The sequence below is a fragment of the Aulonocara sp. 'chitande type north' Nkhata Bay genome, linkage group LG12 (assembly GCF_057382095.1).
Source record: "Aulonocara sp. 'chitande type north' Nkhata Bay isolate Kocher_YH1m ecotype deep benthic linkage group LG12, A_spYH_male_GT1.1, whole genome shotgun sequence".
Lineage (NCBI taxonomy): Eukaryota > Metazoa > Chordata > Actinopteri > Cichliformes > Cichlidae > Aulonocara > Aulonocara sp. 'chitande type north' Nkhata Bay.
In genome coordinates this window covers 36439630-36462954 of record NC_141355.1, presented here as the reverse complement: position 1 = coordinate 36462954, position 23325 = coordinate 36439630, and the positions used below count along the sequence as shown (strand labels likewise).

Below are 23325 nucleotides of genomic sequence, written 5' to 3'. Positions count from 1 at the left end.
CATAAATATTTTGTACTTCAGGATTTGTATGTGTACAAAGAATTTGTGTGTGGACTTAGCCAAAAAATACGTGTGAAACTCTGCACTCAAGTTTCAAGTTACAAGTAGGAATTTTGACCCTATTTTTCTTCCTTTCATCTGATTGGTCAATGTCATGTCAATCACAAATTTAACAATCCAATCAGAGAATAGATGGGTTTGGCTGTCGGAGGGGCGCTTTTTTTTTTTTTTGCTAATTGCTAACTAAAAGCCAAGGATCCAGAATTTGTTGCACTGGCTGCTGAGCTCTGTGGGGCTCCTTGTCGTTTCTATCTCTGACCTTTTTCTGAACAGAAACTCAGAGTTTGAGTTTCTGGTTTGTTTGTTTTTTATCTTCAAATGTTCAATAAAAACATGTATCGCTAATTCATAACGAAGAAAGCTTTGTAACTATCCCCACTAGTGAAGACTGTCATTTCCACAGCACTAAAGGAAAACGCTGGGCTGGCATGTAAAAGGGCATTTATTCTGCCATGACCTGATGCTCCATAAATCACCCCTCCAATAGCCAAACCCATCTCTTCTCTGATTGGATTGTTAAATTTGTGCTTGACATGACATTGGCCAATCAGATGAAAGGAAGGAAAATAGGGTCAAAATTCGTACTTGTAACTTGAAACTTGAAACTTGAGTGCAGAGTTTCACACGTATTTGTTGGCTAAGTCCACACACAAATCTTTTTTTACACACACAAATTCTTTTTACACATACAAATCCTGATTTACAAGTACAATATATTTATGACCACAATTTGAGCCCATAACTCTGGCTTCAACCAAAGAAGTGTGACCGTGACCAATAAATTTGCAATCTCGTTGCGTTTGGTTGCTCACAGTCAGTTGCCATCTTTAACCTCCTAAGACCTCAACTCTTCCACGGCATGCATTTTTAATTTGTCTTTGATATTTGGGCATATTGGGACCTGATGAATATAAAAACAAAGAATTTCCAGATTTTTTATTTTTTTTTTACCTGATTTTTGTTTCTGACAAAAATGAGATCCACATATGAGGATATTCGTTTAAAATTTCAATAGAACAGTGGCAGTATAATGTCCTCGTAAGTGGATATCAGGCCCTTGTAGAGCAAAATTTAGTATTTTGGTCTAGACAACACAAAATGTGATGTCCACATATGTTGTCACCAGGCCCTAGGAGGTTGAAGCAACTTTGGTCTGTTAAGGTGGTGATAAAATGGCAATTAGAACAAGTCAGTCTGTTTTCACAACTGTAAATCTGTTGGCGTATGCATATATAAAAATTCACATGAACTACTTACATTCAAAGTCAAGGCAGAACGTCATCGACTTTAAAAAGAAATTCACAGATTCCTCCATAAGTAGTGACTTGGTTGCTGCAAGATGGCGATTTAAGTAAGTAAGTAAGTAATACTTTTTTTATATAGCACCTTTCTAGATAAAAGATCCAAAAGCATAAAACAAAACAGACGACAGTTAACAAAATGCAATTCTAAAAAGATGTGGTTCCTGATAGACGATTTCACAAATGTTGCCAAGGGACCAAGAGCATTTATTATCTTAGCTATGTGTCTATCAGGGGCACATACAAGGATTTCAGCCTTTCCTTCGTTAAGTTGTCAGCCATCCAAACTTTAATGGAATCTAAGCACTCATTCAAAATCTGTAGCTTAGAAACATCTTGGGGCTTAAAGAAATGTATACCTGGATATCGTCTGCGTAGCAGTGGCAGCAAATGTCCTCAAAGGGGCTCAAAACATGCCGGAGGGGAAGTAGATATATTAAGAACAATAAAGGCCCCAGCACAGAGCCATTTTGGCACACCATAGTACAGGGACGTGGAAGATGACCTGTATTTAGAAACTGCCACAAAAAAGTTACATTCATACAGATATGATGAGAACCACTCTAAAGCAGATCCAGTTACACCAACCCAGTATTTTGGATGATCTGATATCCTCGTGTCGGTGTTGTTCCCACATCATCATAATAAATGTTTTTCCAGGTTCAACATTGCAAGTGACCAATCACATTGTTGTGACGTCCCCCTTTTGTGCCTTTGAAAAATACCGCCTTAAAAAAAATCTACTTCACTTGCGAGAAGAGAAACCGCTTCTGTCCGCCGATCCAGGAACTTGAATTCTTTGCATTTCAGGATACTTTCCTTTAATAAACGGTAAGCATTATACATATTGTCCTTACAGAGGCGGTTTCTCTTCTCGCAAGTGAAGTAGATTTTTTGAAGGCGTTTGTTTTTTTTCCGAGGTCGCGGATGACGTCAGCAGAAGCTGATTGGTTACTTGCAATGTTGAACCTTGAACAACATTATTTATGATGACGAGGGAACAACACCAACACAAGGATATCAGATCGTCCCAGTATTTTAGCCTTTCAAGTAGGATGCGATGGTCAATGGTGTCAAAGGCTGACGTGAGATCCAACATCAGCAGAATTGCAAAGTGGCTCTCAGCTGACTCAGACTGCAACCAGTGGGCAACCAGTGGGTGGAGTCTACTGTTGATCTCTCCTGCAAAAAGATAAAATTCAAATGAGTTGGACCCATCAGTGCAGACACTTAGATTGATTTGACCATGTTGGCTCAAAGATGAAGTAATTGGAGTTGGTCTAAACTGGACTTCAAGTATTTAGAGACCGACTGATTTCTACCAGGTGTGATAAATAAATGTGTTCCACTAAAGAAAAAGATCTGGTGTCCACAAACACAAACACGGCTGTTTGTGCAAGTTTTTCACAAACTGCCAGGAGACTATGTTCAAATACATGGAGAAGTTTCGTAAAACAGGATAGCCCAGCTTAATAAAGATATCAACACTTGGCTGGTACTCATATTTGTCACGGTGAGTGAAGTGAGCCGTGTGGAGATAATGAAGTAGGATCCAAACGCAGGCACTTTTAAAGGTGTGAAGGTGGTTTATTGAAAGTAAAGTACAAAATAGAAGAACGGTAAACTGGACTGCAGACTATCTGAACTGGGAACAACTAAACTACAAAACATGAACCAGTACACGAACATGAAGAAGGATGGGCGGAGGTAAGTGATGACGGACAGCAGGAAGAACACGCGGATGAAATCTGATGGATACACAGACGGACCAGCGACTACAACAACAGAAGACACGACTTAAATATACTCAGAGAAACACAGGGAGATTACACACAGCTGGGAGTAATTAACGAGACGAGACAAAGGAGGTAAAACTGAATACACTCACATGAGACGCAGACCTTCACAATAAAACAGGAAACAAGAGATCGCTACACAAGGACGCAGACTAGACACTGAGAGACAGACAGAATATAACACATGGAACTCAATGCTAAACACGAGACATAAATCCTGAAACGCGAATAAACAGAAACATGGAATTCTAATAATAATAATAATCATCATCATCATAGCACCCGAAAAACACAACAATCATTCAAAAATAACCAAAACATCAGAACTCAAATCCTGGGTCGAACCGACCCAGAACCGTGACAATATTAGTCGGTAAAGCCGTCAGCGGGCCAGAACTTGCACCGCTAAATGTCTTAGCCTCCCATTTTCATACTTGACTTCCTCTCTCTTAAACTCTTATTTTTGCACATAGCTTCAGTTGTGGGATGAAAAGGGAGGTCAAAAAGTGAGACTGAGTGGCAGATGGAAAGGAAATGGATGGGTGAGAAAGAAAGAAGCTATAAAGGACAATGAAGTCGGGGAGAGGGTGTAACGAGTGGTACTAGAGTAAGAAAAGAGATGGACAGAGATATATAGAACAGTAGATCCTGGCTTACTGACAGCCTTATTGGCCGTTAAGTCTCATCTTCATTTTTCTCATGTTATCGTCCCACTCTCCTGTCCTCACAATCGCTCTAGCTCTTCGTGCTTTGAGTCTTTTCTTGTCCTTTCTCTTGTGTTTTCTTCTTTCTTCTTTTTCTCTTCCATCTGCAGTTGTCACATTAATCAGATCCCTCAGTCACATTTCCTCAAGCTTCACGCACTTCATTTACTCAATGCATTCACATAATGAATGGAGCAATCACAGTGCAATCAAGTGCAAGCAACCTCGCTTATTGTTTAACAAGAGACTGCATCCATTTGCTTGTTCTGCAATCCAGATACGACAGTGTTATTATTGCTGTATTCCCCCGAATCTGTAGTTTCAGGAGATGGCCGTATTAATTTTTAAGAGGTTGCGCTTTGGCTTTTAAAGGGCAGGTATTTTTTCCAGAAGAAACCTGGGCATATAAAAAGCTGTAGCAAAACTTTAACACAGGACAGTGAGGGGAGTTTTTGTTTGTTTGTTTTAAATATAAATTTTATTTTAAGATGAGATTCTGCAGTTTTTTCGTGTCACAGAAAACGTCGCTGCAGAAGAAAACAACTTCTTTTAGAAAATAAAAAATTACCAGTTTTTACGCCATGAGTGTTTTGATTTAGCCTTAAAGAGCAATGAAAAATATGTATGTAGGTAAAATGAATGACACTCAGTATACTTTAAAATACTTTATCAAATACTTTTTAAAATAATTTGTGATCCTACTAATACTTTCTGATACAATTTTCTGGGTGACGGTAGTTTTATAGTCCATTTTTATGGGTGCAAGACTGAACACTTTGCCAAAGAGATGCAGAAACACATTTTCACTGTCAAATGAAAGAGATTACATCTGACTTGAGACCAGCATCTATGAGGTGCATATGCCTGATGGATCCCTCTGCATACTGATAAACAGACCAGTTTTCTAAGGCGTGCATGCCCTCTTTACACAGAAAGGGGCCAGACAGCTTTTATTTATTTATTTATTTTACATAAAACTGCTAGTATGCTGGAATCAGTCTAGCATCAGCACTGATTTTGCCTGTACCAGCTGGTGTTTGCATAGTCATTTTTTCCTTACATAGTGCTCTTTAGTCTTTAGACCTAAACTTACCCATTTTACCCATAGCCTGTGAAAAACCTCCAGTTTCACAGGACTTGTGATGCAATCCCAAACAAGAGCTTACTATTTTGTCTTAAACCGTGACTCACAGCCCTCACAGCGGTGTACAAGCACCTTCTCATTCATTCATGGGTATCAAATTGTGCCACTTTTATCAAAGCTGTTGGTGTCATGTGTTGTATGGTGTGGGTGAGTGACGCACTCTGGAGCAAGGGTTATGGAGCAGACATCGCACTCCTAAATCATCACATGCTCACAGTCGTAAAGTATCTGTTGGCATCACATTCAAAGGCACGGAGGAAGTGTGTGAAATCATACCAGAATGTAACCAGACAGTTGCATCACTCATGAAAGGAAACCTGTTAGGTATCTTTAGCAGGCAAGTTCACATATTCAATAGAATTAAATTTTATTTATAGAGTGCCAAATTATGAGAAAGGTATAGACATTACAATAATACAGAGAAAGCCCCAACAATCAGATGTCCCCATGTGGGCAAGCACTTGGCAACAGTGGGAAGGAAAAACTCCCTTTTAACAGGAACCAACCAACCAGGCTCAGGAAGGGGTGGCTGTCTGCCCTGGCCGGTTGGATGTGAGGGGAAGGAGACAGGATAAAAGACTCTGGAAGAGCGACAAAGATTAAATATTAACCAGTGATTAAATAAATATACACTAAAAGTGTATATTTATTATATTTATTTTCTTACTCTTCTTATTTATTTATTTTTGTTTGTTTTTTTGTACTGATGTAACTGGAGCACGTCGTCTCATCTCTCTATATACTGTACTGCAGTGGTCCCCAACCCCCGGCACATGGACCGGTACTGGTCTGTGAGTCGTTTGGTACCGGGATGCAAGAGTTGAGGCTCGGGTGTGAAATGAATGGTTTTCAGGGTTTTTATCGTTATTTTTTTTAGTTTTTTTTTAGTTTTTATCATTAACTCGGTTTCCCTGGGTCTTTTCCCATGTGTTATGAATAAATCTTTTTTTTGAACATCGTTTTATTTTGTTGTATTTATCCGCGACACCTTAAAGGCCGGTCCATGAAAATATTGTCGGGCATAAACCGGTCCATGGTGCAAAAAAGTTTGGGGACTGCTGCTGTACTGTATATAGTGGAGATGACAATAAAGTTTACTTTAACTTTGACTCTAAATTCAGAGTAGTGTGTAAGGACAGAGTGAAAAGATGCGAGTGAAGAAGAAATGCTCAGTGCATCATGGGAAGCGCCCAGGTGCCTTAGTCTGTTGTAGAGTAACTAATGCAGGATTCAAGCTCACCTGATGCAACCAGACCTGTATGCTTCATGAAAAAGGACATTTTTAAGTCCAATATTAAAAGTAGAGAGGGTTACTGTTCAGGTCTCTATTTTTGGACTTACAGAATCTGCTTATTCGGGTTTTTAGGTCTTCAGATTTCCTCCTAATATTTAGGTTTACATAGTGGCCTACACAGTGAAGAGTGACTTTTAAGTACCGTTAGTTGGCAAATGAATCAAACAGTCTAGCACTCATAAATACTTGGGAAAATGCTGGATCAATTGGGAACCAGAGTGGGCAGAGAAAGCACTTTAACTCTTGATCACAAAGTGCACCAGTGGAGTTGCTGGCAGACAGCAGACTGGTATTCAAAATCTCTCCACAGGATACATGTTAACCGAGTAAAATGTGCTACTGCTAACACAGTCTGACCGTAGAACCAAATGTAATGGATGGAAGTTATTAAAAAATAAATAAATTGTGTGTATGTGTGTGTGTGTGTCTCTGTGTGTGGTTTTGCATAGTTTAATGTGTCTGCCTCTGCAGAGTGTCAGTGCACAGGACTTTTTAATTTTTTTTAGATATAATTAGCATAAAATTAAATGTGAAAATGTGTGTGGAGTACCAAGTGCTCCTGCGTGCACCAACAGTATTTGTCCAGAGTTGCTGAATAAACTTGAATCTTGAATAAAATGGAATCCAATATCCAGATTTTTCCCAAAATGCACAGTTATTATTGAAATCCAAATCTCTGAGTTAAATGAACTTGATGTGTGTTTACAGTCCAGTGCCACGCAGACTGCCTGTCGTGCTCGGGAACGTCTGATCACTGTGACAGCTGCAGGGACCCACAGGCCTTACTTCATCTCGGCCGCTGCCTGTCCGTCTGTCCAGTGGGCTTCTACGCCGAAGGACGAGTATGTGCAGGTAGGACTCGCTTTCAAATCTACAGTACTGTTTCCATCCATAAAAGGGTAAGTAGCACCCAGGTGCTGCTAATCAATGTGCTTGTTTAAGTGATCATCAGCGAGCGTGAACGTCATCACTAAAAGCAGACGTTTGGGCCGTTTGCTGGAATCCTGAAAGCGACATTAGTTTAAGTACAGGATGATAAATATTATTGATTTCTGATTAGCTTTAAGTGTCACATTTTTGGTCACTTAGCTTGTATCAGTGGTGCGCTGCACACAGTCACAGTCATCATTTCTGTGTGTTTGTTATCACTGTTTAAGTTTCTTCTTCTTTTATTTTGTTTTACTTTGTGCATGTGGGCGAATATAAAGTTGTGAGTCTGAACTCACATTGTTGATAAGATTATCTCTCCCACTCGTTTTCCTTCTTCCTCTCAGACTTCTTTTAATCTTTCTGGGAATCTTTTTTTCCTTTAGCTTTTTATATTTCTACTTCCTCTTCTTCTTCCTTTTCCTCTTCTTCTACTTATGTGTGTCTGTGTGGGTGGCTGTGGTGGTTTCAAAAGGATTTAGCTGCTTTTTATTCTATAATGTTGAGATTTCCTATTAAAAACAACAGAAACCTCCACATTGCTTTGTTTCCCTTCTTCTCGTTGCTCTTGTTTCATTGTGCCGCTCACAGATACATGGTCTTAATGCATGTTTAATCACCCAGGTAAGGAAATGCCAAAAAGTTGATCTTTTCGTGGTATAGGTACACTTCACTGCACAAAATAACTGTCAGTGCTAAAGTTAAAGATGTTAAGGAGCTTGAAGTCTTTAATAAGACCATTTTTAGAAAATCATGGCGTAGCCTAATATAGTTATCTCAACAGTACTTTTGCATAGTCTTAGAAGACCCCAGCCAGCCTGTCAGGGAAGTCACTCACTGGATTTAATGAGTTACTTGGTTTCCTTTTAATGAGCTGCACATCCATTTTCCTTTGCTTTCCACTACAGCAGCGAGGACTAAAATGTGCAACTCACGTGTGAAGTGAAAATTTATTTTGGAAGTGACTGACAGCCACTGGTTCCCCTTTCTCCCGTCTCTCCCCTGCAGCCTGCCAATCATCCTGTGCCACCTGTTCCAGCAGGTGGGATTGTCAGTCCTGCGGCTCCAGGCTGCCCCTGCTGAACCCCGATAGGAGTCAGTGCCTGGCTTCCTGTCCACCTGGTTCCTATCAGCACGACCCAACACACTGTCGCTGTGAGTATCACAGGAGTTCATGTGCCCTATAGCGGCTTCTGGATTGCGGTGGTCAGCATGTTGCTTTGACTGGGATCCACCCGTGAACACCAAGAGAGATGGATTTCCCCAGCTGCTAATAGCGAGCAGTTTAACAGTAAGATGCAGTTGGTGTTTTTGGTGCCTGAGATAAACTGTCTGGGAGTATTTTCCACTGGATTGAGTCTGAATATTTCATAGACTGATGAGGCAGGGAGTTCTCTCTAGGGCTGTTGTGTTATTGCAGTTGTGGCTAAGAGTCTGGAAAGAGGTGCAAGTCATTGTCTGGAGGCACAGGAGCACCAAATGTACTCACATATTGTACAGACATAATAGGTCCTGCATTTTATTAGATATCTGCTGATCTTTTGCTGCACATTGGCTAAATCTCCCCTGGGGATTGGATAGAAAAGTTTGTAAAGTTTTGCAGTCTTTAGATAAAAGTACAAAATGTGCTTCCACTCGTATATATTTCTTCCTGTATTTGCTCCTTTCCTTTCTGTTAGTCATCAAAAGAACATGAAGAAAACTGAATCGTGTATGAACATTTATTAGGAAGTGAAATTACTTGAAAATCGTTGCATCTTAGGCTTTAAACTTTTATTGTAATATCAACCCGGTAAAATCTGAATGTGTTGAATTATGCTGCACATGCTGCCTCCTGTCAATCAGTTAACACACATAAAAGAAAAATAGTAATAACAGCCAAAAAACATGTTAAAACACAACAGTCTTCAGTTCCAAAGTTAATTTCCAATGGTGCATGAGAAAAACTGCACAAAAATGAAGCATAGGACACAACTTTACACATTTGCTCAGTGTTCATTTCCCAGTTTCATTGTGCCAGACTTGACGTTTCAAATGTTTTGCCTGCATCAACCTTCATGTGTGTCATCCCCACCTGGTGAACCATCCCACCTTCAGATGAAAACACCTGAACGGCGACATGGAAACAACTAAACAAACCAATTTCATTTCACAAAAAAAAAAGAACTGCACACGTAAAATTGTGAACTCTTTTGAATTTCTGTGAAGCAGAAAAAGTATTTGACCACAAGTTGGGAAAATTAACTGTTGGTTTGATGTTGTTGCTGCTTTGAACTCCTGTACACAGGTGGGCTTTGTTGATGGAAAGAAATTTCTGCAGGTGTTTTGCTGCTCTTTGTGTGCTCTTTTTCACATTTTTGATAAGGGCCTCCCTCCGAGAAACCGTAACAGGACTCCAGAATACCTTCAAATTGTAGAAAGTCTGTCTCACGCTGATCTTAGAAATGCTTTTCCTGCCATCTCCATGCATCTCTAAACTATTCTGAAAGCTGTCAAGATCAAGACGTGGTCTTTCTAAAGAAGACTGACTAGCTAAATGATAAATGCATTTATTTATAGGGTAGGGGCGGCACTACTACTCCCAGTCTCACCTAAATAATGGGAATGCGTGACTTTGTGTGGATTTGAAAAAGCTGTTGTTAGAGGGAACATACTTACTCACGAACTGCGAAGGGAAATGTATTGCTGTTAATTATGAGTAATGACGCTCATTCCAAAGGTCAATAAACTTTTCAGCCCAATTAATACAAATGTCAGAAAAAAACTGATACCGATTCCAACCTGTGACAAGAAAACATTAAGTTTGTGTTTTCTTGCTTATAAACTTCGTGACTTCTTGCCAGCACGGAGATGCTTTGTAGAGTTGTTAAACTAAATTACTCCAGCTTTTAATGCCTGAGTTTTAATGGACTTAAAGCTTTTAATGCTAAATTGCTTTTAAAGTCAAAATTAGGTTCTGAATAAACTGGTAACAGAAAAGCTTTTGTCTGTTTTTCTTTTGTTATTCTTAAAGAGTTTATGCAGGATAGATGGATCGATCCTCTGCAGCAGCAGCATAAAGAATACAAATAAACTGGTATTACTCAGGCTCAGTTCTCTATACATGAGTGTCCCTATTAACTGTTACTGGACGTATCTATCTCAAAGGTCTCCCAACATTTCTAGTCCTGGGCCAATAAATAAAACCATGGCTCGGTGAGCGAAAACCCTGTGGGATTGCTAATACGCTCCGAAATGAGCTCCTCTATTGAGTGGAGGAGACCTGCGGGGACTCCTGGGGATGATGGGTAGAAATAGAGAGGTGTGGGTTAGAGCAGATAGTAACCACAATGTGATTACGGTCTTCAGTTGTGCAGCTCGATTTCATACCTTAATGAATATTGTCAGGAGGATTTCAGACCTCCCAGTGCAAAAGCTCGTTGAACATCCTTAAATAGGTTAGACAGCAGCAGGCAGCTTTGTTTTACGCTGCTTCCACACGCGTACTGTATACAGTAGCAGCTATTGGACAAGCCCTCTGTGGGAATTGCACTACATGCATTTATGCAGCTCCTGTCCTGCGTCGTTGCCATTAGGTGTATAATTTGTAATTCGTGCATTAATCCAGAGTCTACAGTATGTCAATGCTGCAGGTATGTTCACAGCTGCTGATGTCTTTACCCTGCATGCATCCAGGTTTAATAATGTGCTCGAATACTCTCGAGTGTCTCAGCCATTTCTTTTAACCGCCAACTTGCTTTAATGACAGAAGCCCCCCCCCCCCCCCCCCCCCCCTCCCCCTTTGTTTTTACCCAGCACACAGTTTTGTTTTGGAGAACAAAAGAGCGCCAGTGGAAAGTGGGACGCTGAATTATTGTGACTTTAAATCAGTGAATGCCTGCATTAAAGCTATTAAGGTGGATTTAGGCTGACTGAAGTCTCATACCAGCACTTGTTTAATGAGGAAAAAATAGAAGGAAGGGTTGAGGGAAGAAGCAGAGGAGATGGGAGCTGACAGAAGTAATGAGCGTGTGAGGTGTCTGGAAGGTGCCAGAGACATTTCTTGGCAGGAAGTCGAGACCACCCAGGACTCAGTGTGTCGCAGCAGGCCTCCCTGGGGGGATTTTTTTCCCACCTCCAGTCAGTTACTGAAAGCTTCATCCGCATGCATTCAAAGTTTTGGTGTAAATACTCGTGAGGAGCCTTGTGCTGACGCTATCGTACAACACCTGCCCCACATTTCTTCTTTTTTCTTATAATTGCACCGTGAGACTCAGTCACACTTGTAATGTTCACTTGTTTGGAAACGTACGCCGAGACCGAAAAACAGACACATCTGTCTTGTTCAGGTGCAGAGTACACAAAACCTGATTTCTTTCTCCCCATGGGTTTTTAACACTGTTTTGCGCTCCCTTTAAATTCCTCCTTTATTGCATTGTTTTGAACCTGAATGAGCTCTTCATCAAGTACAACAAAACTGTGTAATAAAGCAAGAATTTTAAGAGGAGCCGATAACAGGGTTACAAGTCCCAGCGGAGATAAAATCATAACGACATACAGCACTTCTGCAGATGCAATTACAGGAGGTCTCATTCCAAAGCATCAAAACACCATTAGCCTCTAAAGTCACATCTAAAGTTAGAGTCTGGATAAGTTTAAGAGTTAATCCCAAATTGTTAAAACATTTTTAAAAAGTTCAGTGTGTTGCTTTACACCTTTTATTGTGCAGAAAGGGCTATTTCCAGATAATGTAGCACCTACTAGAAAAGCTCCTGGTTCAATCCGAGCACCATCGAGGAGAAGCTGTCTCTTCACTTCAACTAGACAGACATTCATTTGGCATTTAGGGCTCAAATTCTGAGCATTTCACAAAATCATTCATCAAATTAATGATTAAAGGTCTGAATCTTAAAGGTCGATGTAGGCAGTACCTCATATGTAAACTAGAGATGGCACGATACCACTTTTTTATGTCCGATACCGATATCATAAATTTGGATATCTGCCGATACCGATATGAATCCGATATAGTGTTTTTTAATCAACAAAACTGTTTTTTTTAAATATCTTGCTGCATTTTGTATAAGTTCATACTCAAGTTTAAAACAACAACTACACTAAAGCTATTCTGTTATACCTGTATGCAAAAAAAAATATTTCATAGTTCAGCAATACTGATCAATCTAATAAACTCAAACCTACACCATCCTCCCTATTCTGGTATTTTAAAGAGTACTTAGCATAAATATTAAGCAACCTAACTAATAGGGTTCCAACTCCCAGCAACAACAAAAATAAATAAATAAAAAATAGGGAACCACCCCTCACGCTCCACCTCATGATGCTTAATCGACGTAATCAACCTTAATTTGATGCAGTGTGGAAAAAATGCACAGAAATCAATTATTTTTCAAGAAATATTAAATAGATTCAACATCTTTCTTCAACAGAATTGCAGACTGCACAGATGGTACCTTCCCAAAGGAAAAAGTACTATAGCTTACTAGGGTATATATATTAGACTTAATAGTTACTATATACAGTAATTGACTTCTATTCATTTTACATCAAATTAAAACTTTGGGTGTCAGATAATTATTTATTAAAAGCTCGACATTTTAAATGAGAATAAGAAAGAAAAGTATGTCTTTGTGCCCCCTTTTCCCTGTTCATGCCCTATCGGCCCCCCTGGCTAAACTTTGCTAGATCCGCCCCTGCACAGTTACCAGCGTCAGCTACGTAGAAAAAGATCCTCGAGTAGAAAGTAATATTAAATACATTCTAACAACAGCTGATCAAGCTTAAACGTGCTGCTGTTGTTCAGCCGCTGGTTTCCTCTTTCTGGTGCAAAGTGGGCCAAAAGCAAACTAGAGACACGGACTCACGACAGAAAAGCCGATCAGCTGATCATTAAGCAGTTTCATGATTGAAGTAGCAGCCGGAGAGTGAGAGGCAGTCGCTCGTTAAGCTTAACGCAGGAATGCTTTACAAACATTTAGAGATGGACTTACACACTTGCTTTACTTCTCTCGGGATAACTTTGTCGGAGATGAAATGCCGGGTTGCTAGCGAAGCTCCAAATGCTATCCAGACCACCACAGGTCCCGCATGCCACAGCCGCTCTATCACGTGATGCATACTGCTCCGACATGCTAACGTTCTGAGGTGAGTTACGGCGTGTTGCAAGTTTTGTGAGGTGCTTTCGTGATATTTAATGGATCGGATTACATTTTTTTTATTTTTCTCCGATATCCGATCCAGTAATTTAGGTCAGTATCGGACCGATACGTAATATCGGATCGGTCCATCTCTAATGTAAACACGAGCTTTTAGTGTCTAAAAATAACCAAGTACTTCACATATGAAGTATAAACATAATGATGCTGGTGTGAGTCTATAGCAACATGATAGTTTAATCAAATTTCTATTGTAGTGTGAAGACGTGCATTGCTGTGGTTTCTTTGATTGTTTTTTTAATAGTTCATAATTTTTTTGGAAAACAACCTTTTTTTTATAACCTTGCTGAAGTTTTAATGCTGGTAAACCAATTTAAATGACCTTTTGTTTTTCATTCTTACACTGACAGTTTTCTTGAGATTAGTGTCACTGCAGACCGATCGGACCCTGGATACAACCTGTTCCTACTCCTCCCCTCTAGTGGGCGCTACAGAGCCCTGCACGCCAAAATAAGCAGACTTCTTCATTGCACATATAAATATAAATATGCTACATGTGCTGTTATTGTCTGTGTCATGTTGCTTTTGTCCGTCTTGTCTGTTTAGAGGAAAGAAAAAAACATCGCTCAGTTCCTCCTACGTGTGCACGGACTTGGTCAGTAAAGCTGACTCTAATAGATTCTGGTACATTTTTGTAAATACATGACTTGGTTGTTATTTTTTCTGCATAATCTTCCAACATTTTATGCAGCGATTCGCTTTCTGAGTAGGTTTACGTGGCGTTGCTTTCAGTACCTGCATGACTCTATCGCTCATTAGTAGCACTCACACAGCATTTTTAACCGCTTATTTAAATTTTGCATTTGAGTTGACTTTGTGGATGTGGCAGTCAGAAAGTGAGGCGGCTATAGAAACTCTACAATTTCACAGCCTCCCTTCTGCTGTTGTCCAAAACGACCTTCACATAGAGGTATAAAAGCTTTTTCATGTGGAGCCATTGTGAGAAGCCTGATTTTCCTCCTGTCTTCTTGCTGGGCTGATTTGAACCTTTGCTTCCACCAGGAGGAAAAATAGAGCTAAAAATGACTCCTTAGAAGTGAAATATGGACTTCATTAAAATTAAAATTTCCATGTAGACTTTGCATTTCTATGCCAATGAAACTCTCAGCATCCTCATCTCTTCCACCTTCAGCTTGGCTTCCGATGTCTTTGTTAGTGCCACAGTCTCCAAACCACACCCAGCAGGTCTCACTGCCATCTTGAAAACCTTCCCTTTCACTCTTGGTGCTGGTCTCCACCCACTCCACCACCCAGGTATTTAAACTCCAACCTCGCATTGCCTCCCTCTCATTCACTCATGTTTCTCATCTTGCTTCATTCCTCTTCTCTCCAGTGCATACCTGCACCCATCTCATCATCGATATAAACCCAGTGTATCACTGACTTTAAAGGCTGCCTTTTGTGTATTTGTGAGAGCAGCTTTGCCAAAAGTGGAAATATTTGACACCCTGGAATTGAGAACAGGTTGGACTTTCAAATAAAAGCTCCTGTTTTTTGTATTATTTGCTCTCCATTGCAAAGCTGCTTTCTCCATGCTTAGCTTAATTGCTGATTCTCTCATGCCATCTCGTTTTATCACTCGAGGTTTGGAGGGGGTTGGTGTGAGCCACGGCAGCAGCAGCACAGTAATTGTGCATCCCCACCCGTCCCAGAAGGACAGAGAGCGAAGATTATCCAGTGCACTGTGTGACTGTGCATTCATCTCAACCTCGCCTGGTTTATGCAGAGTAGGCTTTAGAGGGGCTTTTTGGCAACTGGCCTGCTAGGATTACATTTGCTGATAACTTTACACTCCAGGCGGCACAGAAAAATAAATTGCTTTCCTGCGAGGGGCAAGGTAAAGGACGTGTAATCCCCTTGTTGGCTCCAACCATTTTTGGATGCAGCGTGTATGAGCGTGTGTCTGAAGTGACCCAGTAATATAAATGTAAGAATCCCATCATGTACAGAGTGCTTCTCAATGTCTTTTTGCTTCATCTGCAAGACTACAGCTGCAGAGTATCTGATGCTGAAATGGGCAATGGTCCATAATTCAACAAAAGATTGATTTTATAAATGATTTCATTTCACCACGGAGGATCAGTCATGCATAGGTGAAACAAGCGTATCATCGTATTTTGGGCTAAGGCTATTATGGAGCCTCTCTGGACCTTTAGCACAATGAAATGAACAGCCACACGCAGAGAGAGGGGCATTAAAATTGAACGTATATGTGAACTAATGAAAAAAAAAAAAGCTGCTGGGGGAAAAACCCAGACTTGAATACAGAGAGAAAGAAAGATGACCAAAAATCCAGTGTGAATCTGTAGAGAGGGCAGTGGGCTGAGGCAAGAAGAAGCCTCGGACAGAGAAATGAGAGTATTATAGGGGAGAGTGAGAGGGGGGGGGGGGGAAATAGGCACACAACTTCAAAATCTGAGAGGTGGAAGGAAATAGGAAGAGTTGAGAAGCATAAAAAATTAAAAGTCAGATGGGAACCTGTCAGTCTGTCAGTCACTTCAGAGGTTTGGGTTTTACTCTTCACACACACAGTGGAGCAAAAACTTTCCTCTTCTGTAACCTTACATGTCCTCTGAATTTGGCTTTTTCTCATTCAGGCAAACCTCACTGTAACTCAAAGGAAATCAGGTTTGGTTTTATACGATACAGACGTCCGTACATCAAAACTTAACACAAAAGTTTAGATTGATTTTCTACCCTTGCTAGTTTGCATGCATGCCTGTGCAATATGGAGATGTACTTGGCAGGACTTGAAACGTTGCCTGTAACAGGTAATCAATCACAGAGAATTTGCTGTATCTGTCTTTAATTTTGACCACGGTTTTTTTAATATGTGCTGAAGCTGCACAGGACTGTTCAGAAAACCTTTGGTGCATTCAGGTTCATCTGGAGACTGCAGATATTGGTTGAGCAAGAAATTTAATGTAGGTTTTTTTGTCCCATTTGGTTCTTTAGCCATCAGGAAAAGCATGCAAGATCAACAGCGCACAATGTGCTTTGAGGTAGCAGCCAAGAAAGGTGTAGTTTGTGTTTATGTACACCTGTGTGGACGGGCGCACTTGTATTCAAAAGGTTTCTCCATGTAAGCATCTGCTGGTGGGTGTGGGGAGCCATAGCCCCGTCTCCCAAGGCATGAAGCAGGTCTGCAGGAGATCCAGGCTCCAGACATCCAGAGGCCCCAGAGTGCGAGAGCCCAAGGAGAACCAACAGAGGGGCAACCATGCCACCCTCCTGGGAGGAGCTGAGGAGAGCCCCAGACGAGGGCTCACCCAGCAGCCACAGAGCAGAAGCCAGAGGGGGCTGGAGTAATGTGCCAGCTGTGTCAGAGTGCACAAAGCCAAAGGCATCAGCCACCGGCAGGGAGTGTGGTGGGAATTTAATGGAGTTTTCATCAGCTGGTTCTCAAGTTTTTGAAGCTGGAGCTTCCATCGGATAACTGTGTCTGCATGTCAACATAAAAAGACAAAAATACACTCGGCTACTGTCATGTTCAGGAAACATGGTGAGACATGGTGACATATCCTGCTAGAAGCAGCCACCAGAAGATGAACACTGTGTGTATCTTCACATAAAGCTGTAGTGTTTAAATGATGCTCGGCTGGTAGTTTACCAAACTGTGCCTGCCATCTGATTCCATAAATCAAGACACATCAGACCAGGCAGTGTTTTCCAGTCTAGTTGTAACAGCAGTGGCACCTGGTGTGGTCTTCTGCTGCTGTTGTTTTGGATTCAGGGGTGCTCTTCTGCAGAGCTTGGTTGTAATGAATGACTATTTGAGTTACTGTAGCCTCCTTATCAGCTCAAAGAGGTCTGGCCATTCTCCTCTGACCTCTGACACGAGCAAGGCATCGTTGCTCAGAGAACTGCTGCTCACCAGATTTTGTCTCTTTTTTGGACCTCTGAAAAGTTATCCATGAACTTTTAACCCAGCTGAGAAAATCTCAGTTTTTATTCTTAATTTGAAAAGATTAAAAAAAAAGATGAGACAGTGCGAGCGAATTGGGTAAAAGAAATTCAGTAAATGTGAAGTATTTAAGGCAAATCAAATCTACATTAAATATCCCTTATTTTATAAAATCTGGATGGAAGGTATCCGTCATAGAAAATCATGTGTGTGCGCGTACTCAGGATGTTTTGATTAAATATAAAAAGTTTATAGTGATCCTGGTGGGGAATATGTGCAGATGATAAAGAGGAGGATGCAGAGAAAGTTATTAAAAGATACGAATGCAGTTACCTGAGGAAATCTGTATCAACAGGCACGAGGGAGCCAGAGATTTATCTCACACTGCTTTCCAACAACTTTTGCAATAACACAGCTTCTGGCATCTCCCATTAATTCACTCAGATTTTTATCAGCAGTTTTCAGTGACACTGATTAAATTAATTACACTTTCCTCAGCGTGATATTCACTTGTCTTGATCCGTTTTGTCTCACTTCTCGTGCCTCATTAATCCCCAGCCGTAGTTTATTTCTCAACTTTAACTTTTTTAGATCTACTCTTTCACTTTTAACCTTTGACCTTTCACAAAGGGACATCCAGTAAATAATAAATGAAGCTGTTAAGCATGTGTAAAGTGCTATCGTATTAGAACTTACACGACTTCCTCCCTGTGTTTTGTCCATTTGTCGCTTGTGTTCCTCACACTGTGTTCTGCTACATCCCTGCCTCGATTCTTTTGTAAGCCTCCCAACTTTCTAGTGTTTTCGCTTTTTTCTGTCAGGCTTTGTTGGGACCGTGTATCAGCTTAGTATCAAAAATTGCTTTTTATCGTTCTCCTTTGTCCTGTGTGTAGGTCCTTTACCTGAGCCTTGTAGCAGGTGTTTTGGTGCTGTTCCCTTTGTGTGTGTAAGAGAGAGAGAGACTTGGGTTTCTGATCTTTCGGTGTCTAAAAAACAATAAGGCTGGGTTTACTAAAACATTGTGGTGTGGAGTAAAAGATGATTCTCAGTGTTTGTGATAAGCTTCACCGTAGTTTTGTTCCATATCATCGTGACTCCTTTGGTCTGGGCTGTCTGCGTCCTATAATTGGGTGTAGTGGACTAATCTATATTTCCAAGGTTCAGAGTGCTTTAAAATGAGATCCAGCTAGGTGCTTACATTTGACAAGCTGAGGATGGGCAACAGAAAAGGCAGAAAATGAGATCTAGTCCTCGGAAAAATGAGATCCTGCACAGCTTTACTTAAAAAAGTCAAAAGGCTTTAGAGAGTATTCCTGATCCTGGTGCATTATGCTCCGAGTTCCTGTAAGAACTCCTAATATACAGATATTCTGCTGGGGTTCCTCATCCTTTCTGTTAACCACTTTCTCAGCTGTCACTGAGTGGGAAGTGGGGTGAACCCAGGATAAGTTGCCACTCTGTTAGAGACAGACCATTCACTTCAGCAAGTCTCACATGCATGTTTTAGACTGATGGAGGAAGTTCCTGGAGAAAACCCAAGGAGAACATGTAACCACCACACTGAAAGGCCCAGAACCTTCATACTGTGGAGCAGCAGTCAGAACCACTGCACCACTCTGCCGTTTTTTCCTTATAAAAGAAATTTCTTTGGATTTCATGAGGTGAGAGAAACCGGTGAGCTAACAGATTCACTATCTTATAAACCAGCGTCGGCTTCCACCCATATCAGAATGCGTTGATCCAGTATGAGTGTAAAGATGGCACCCAGAGGGAAATCCACAGTCTTTGCAGGAAGGATTCAGGATTCTTTGCAACTTGAGGGAAAGTTGGACAAAACCTGAACTACACTGAGGTTACAATGTTTCCCAGATCATGATGAGGATGATGAACAGAAAAGCTTTCATATAAAGATTGCAGATTCTCATGAATGATATGTGAAGGTGACTCAGAAGAAACTAGAAGAAACCTAAAAGTGTAGTTTTCACATTCCTTCTGCATTTTTTTTTTTGTAGGTTTGTTTTTATCTGGTTTCTGTCAGTTTTATTTTGTAGCACTTGCTGCATCTGGCTTCATTCTGTGTGCCGCTGGGAAATCACAGGTAATCATACCAGTTAGTGCTGAGATGGGTTTTTTGCTGCTTCTGTTTGGGCACACACGAAGGGACACACACAGAGATAAAGGTGCAGGTGTATGCAAAGGCGCACAATCATCTCCCGCATTTCATCTCAAAGGTACTTTTAGCCCGTACGTACGTGCGTGCATACACGTGTGTCTCCCTCAGTCACACGCATGAACTCTTACACGGTCTTCCCACACAGCTCGCCCCGTTAGCCTCCCACTCTGTGTTTGTCGGCACTGCTGTGAGGCTTGTTAGTGCTTTTTTTTAACAGCAGCTAATAGAGCACCACTGATAATGCCAACTATGCAGACCACACAGACACACACAGTCGCACATGCAAACAAGCTTTATTAGATCCTGTAGATACTTGTTGAACGACCCTGATTATCTCACTTATTTTCTTTGTTGTTTTTACAACCTTGAGTATTTTGTTAATGCACGAACTGCGTTATGGAAATAAAACTGTTATTGTAAATGATCAGTGTTTCTGAATTATTTATACTGTTTACTACAAATCGCATGCAGTATATCGCAGAACTTTTGCAAACTGTGCTTGCAGGATTTGCATAATTCAGATTGTTTCTTCTACATTTGGCATGATTCAGGTTCTCCGCTACAATCACATTTATCCATTTCGACCTAGTCCCACCTACCGTGCTGTACTGTATGTGTTTCTGTTCAGGAAAGGGGCAAAAAATCAGACCTCGTGGCGCTTTAGGACTGAAAGCAAAGAATCTATTTTCTGTTTTCTTATTTTTCAGACTGTCACGAGTCGTGCTCGGAGTGCCGTGGGCCGAGTCAGCAGGAGTGCGTGTCGTGCTCAGACCCGGTCGCCTTGCTGAAAGACGGGGCGTGCGTCCTTGACTGTGGCACAGGTTTCTACAGTCGAGAAGGCGTCTGCCACGGTAAAGCTGACACATATCCACACTGCAGCACTGAAGACATTTAGCTGAGTTTCAGTTTTGGCTGGTTTAGTGGAAATAGCACTTTTGCTGACGTCTTTACTAAAAGTAGTGCAACTCCACAGATGCCAAGCTAATATAAGATCCAACACAAAACATTAGGTGTATATATATATATATATGCACAGATGGTTTGAGTACATCACCATCCAGAAAGCCCAAATATATCTTCTTTAAGGAATCAGTTTACCTCTAGCTTGTGGTGATTTGTGCACATTTAGTTTCGTTGGCCAGTTTTGAAGTTATCAGCTGTAGATGTGTCCACTTTCCCTCGAATGTCATGACAGTAAATGGCCACAAAATTGTTATTATATTAAGAGTTTTTATTATTATTATATATTAACTTATCCGGCCAACTGCTACCAAACATTCTAGATGGATAAACAGCACTATGAGCCGTCTCAGGAAGCTACAATCTCTGATTTGCCTCCCTCTGTTAATTAAACCCAACCAAAATGTTTTAGTTTGAATCAATGTGTTTAAAATACAATGATTTTATCCTCTACAGGTCGAGCGTATGGAAGCACAGAACTGCCAGCCAGGCAAAAGAAAATGAGGGTTATATCATATAAATATCTGATATATATACACACATATCTATAACGTGAAAACTTTACTGTTCTAACAATATACTTTTCATCTTTGAACAACATAATATCACTTTATTACAATATACATAACTATCACGTTATAACAAAAAACCTTTAATGTTCTTACAATATAAATATTATTTTGTACGAACGAGATAATTATATTGTTTGAAAAATAGTTTTCACGTTAAAACATATCTTTTATTTTTCGAACATGATATATGTCTTTGCCTTAAAACATAGTTTGAGAAAATGGCTCGTTTATCGGAATTAGTTAAGTGTATTTTACGCTTGGATTGAGGCATAACGTGTGATAATGTGATAGTTATGTATATTGTAATAACACGACATTATATTTTTCATATTATCATTTTTATATGAAAAAGTTAACAATAAAGTTTTCACATTATAACATGAAATAGCTGTTTTTGTTTTGCCTGGTTGGCAGCTCTACGCTTCCGTACTAAAGTGAATAGACTCAGTGTTGTTTTTCTTTTTGTACTAAATAATGCCAGTTTCATTTTAGCCTTCAGATTTTGTGACAGTCTGTGATTTTCCCTTTTCAAAGATTTTCTTTGAACAGCTTCAAGGAAATGAAGCAAAAACCTTTTGGGAGAACTAAAATGAAGTGAAGACATGAAAAAGATATAAACTTTTTGTATTTCTTTATAATAATGACTCAGACACCGTGGTTCTTCTGTAGAGGCGTTTTAATCCATTTTCTGTTCTCTTTAATGCAGCAGTTAGACTCTTTGTACATAAAGCACTTCAAATTGCAGGTAACACTTATGCTTTTAAATGTAATTTCTCCTCTGGGGGAAAAATAATATCATTTTTATCATTTTAGTCCTAAAACCACAAAGCGTCTGTAAGAATGGATTCTGGGGAACCCAGGTGCCCGAGGGTTTGAATCCAAACTGGCACCTCCCAGTTTGAAGCAACTCCCAGTTTGGAGTTGCCAGATACATTTAAATAACTTGCAGTTTGTTTGTTTTTTCAATTTAATAATAAAAATGTACAGAAAAGTTTAAAGGGGAAAAGAAACCATACATTTCTGTGTGAGGTGTTTGCTGTGCGACTTCACTGAAAGCTGACATTCCTACAGGCGGATCAGGTGTCACACGAAGTGCCGTTGCCCAATGCAGTAAACAGTAAACACTATCTGAGACGATGGAAAGTTTATTGTTAGCAGTGAACTGAAGGTGAAGATTTATTTGGGTGTCTTTCCCCCCGCGGAGCTTCCTGCAGCATTCACTCGGCATGATGCCAAAATGATAAGGCAGCAGTAGCAAACAAACAATTAAAAAAAAAATACAATAATTAGCGATTCTCTCTCGCACTAATGAGGAGTCTGAGGCTTCTGAAATAAATAGATCCCATATGAATATGGATGCTTTCTATTTCTGAGTGGTAAGATGAGGAAGAGTAAGAATAGTCCCCCCTCAGGGCGACGGTGAACTTAGCCAAGCTCTTTTGGTTAAAAAGACCCAGAGGGGCCGGGATGGTGGGGTGGGCTTTTCTTCTGCTGTTGCTCACAGGACAGTTTTGAAGCGCTCAGTGAGGAGCCCTCTTTCAGAAAATGTCAAAAAACCAATGGAACTTTCTAGAAAAAGGTCGAATCCATTTGAACTTGCCAGCCAGCGCTTTGAGGCCTGGTTTAAAATGTCACCATCCTGAGAGAGCTGAAGGGCTTTTCCTCCACGGGGCTTCCTGGGACTTTAGAAGTGAAAGATTTTCTTTTTTTCATCTCTCAAGTATGCTGCAGCAAAACCACCTGCTGAGGGAACGGTTTAGTGCGTGTGTGCATGTTATGCTAAGATACCTCAGGTACCTGAGAGTGAAGATTTGATCTATTGTTGGATTTTTTTTAGATTATTTGTTGCCTTTTACCTATTTTGTTCATCTTTTCAGACATCTGCTTTCCAGTTTCTGTCATTAAAAGTTGGACTCGTTGTTGTCTTGCCTAAGTGACTTTTGATTGTATTTGAAGGACTGTTTGTTTAGGAGACTTTCCTCTTGCTTGTAGATAATTCAGCCATTTTTAAATTGACCTCAGTGCATTTTGTCATGCCAACAAAAAGCCATTAACGTTTACACACTGCGCTTCACAGCCTGTGATTCGTCCTGTGCCTCCTGTTTTCCCGACAACCCCAAATGTATGAGCTGCCCACCGGGGACTGCCTTGCATCATGGGAAATGTCTCAGCCAGTGTCCAGCTCAGCATTACCTGGACAGCCAAAGCAGATGCAGAGGTAAGTGTTTGCTCTGAAGTGGAGATGTTTGGACATCATGCACAGCATGTTTGTCAA

At 40.5% G+C, this 23325-nt stretch overlaps 1 protein-coding gene across 2 annotated transcripts in view; it reads left to right on the top strand.

The window, feature by feature from the left end:
- fras1 (Fraser extracellular matrix complex subunit 1) overlaps nucleotides 1-23325 on the top strand; it is a 294299-nt gene that overhangs the window by 127875 nt on the left and 143099 nt on the right. For both annotated transcript variants that reach the window (XM_086315447.1, XM_086315448.1), the window contains 4 exons: nucleotides 7008-7151; nucleotides 8235-8381; nucleotides 20226-20369; nucleotides 23128-23268. In XM_086315447.1, coding sequence (XP_086171573.1) covers nucleotides 7008-7151; nucleotides 8235-8381; nucleotides 20226-20369; nucleotides 23128-23268 — 576 coding nt within the window. The remainder of the gene's footprint in view (nucleotides 1-7007; nucleotides 7152-8234; nucleotides 8382-20225; nucleotides 20370-23127; nucleotides 23269-23325) is intronic.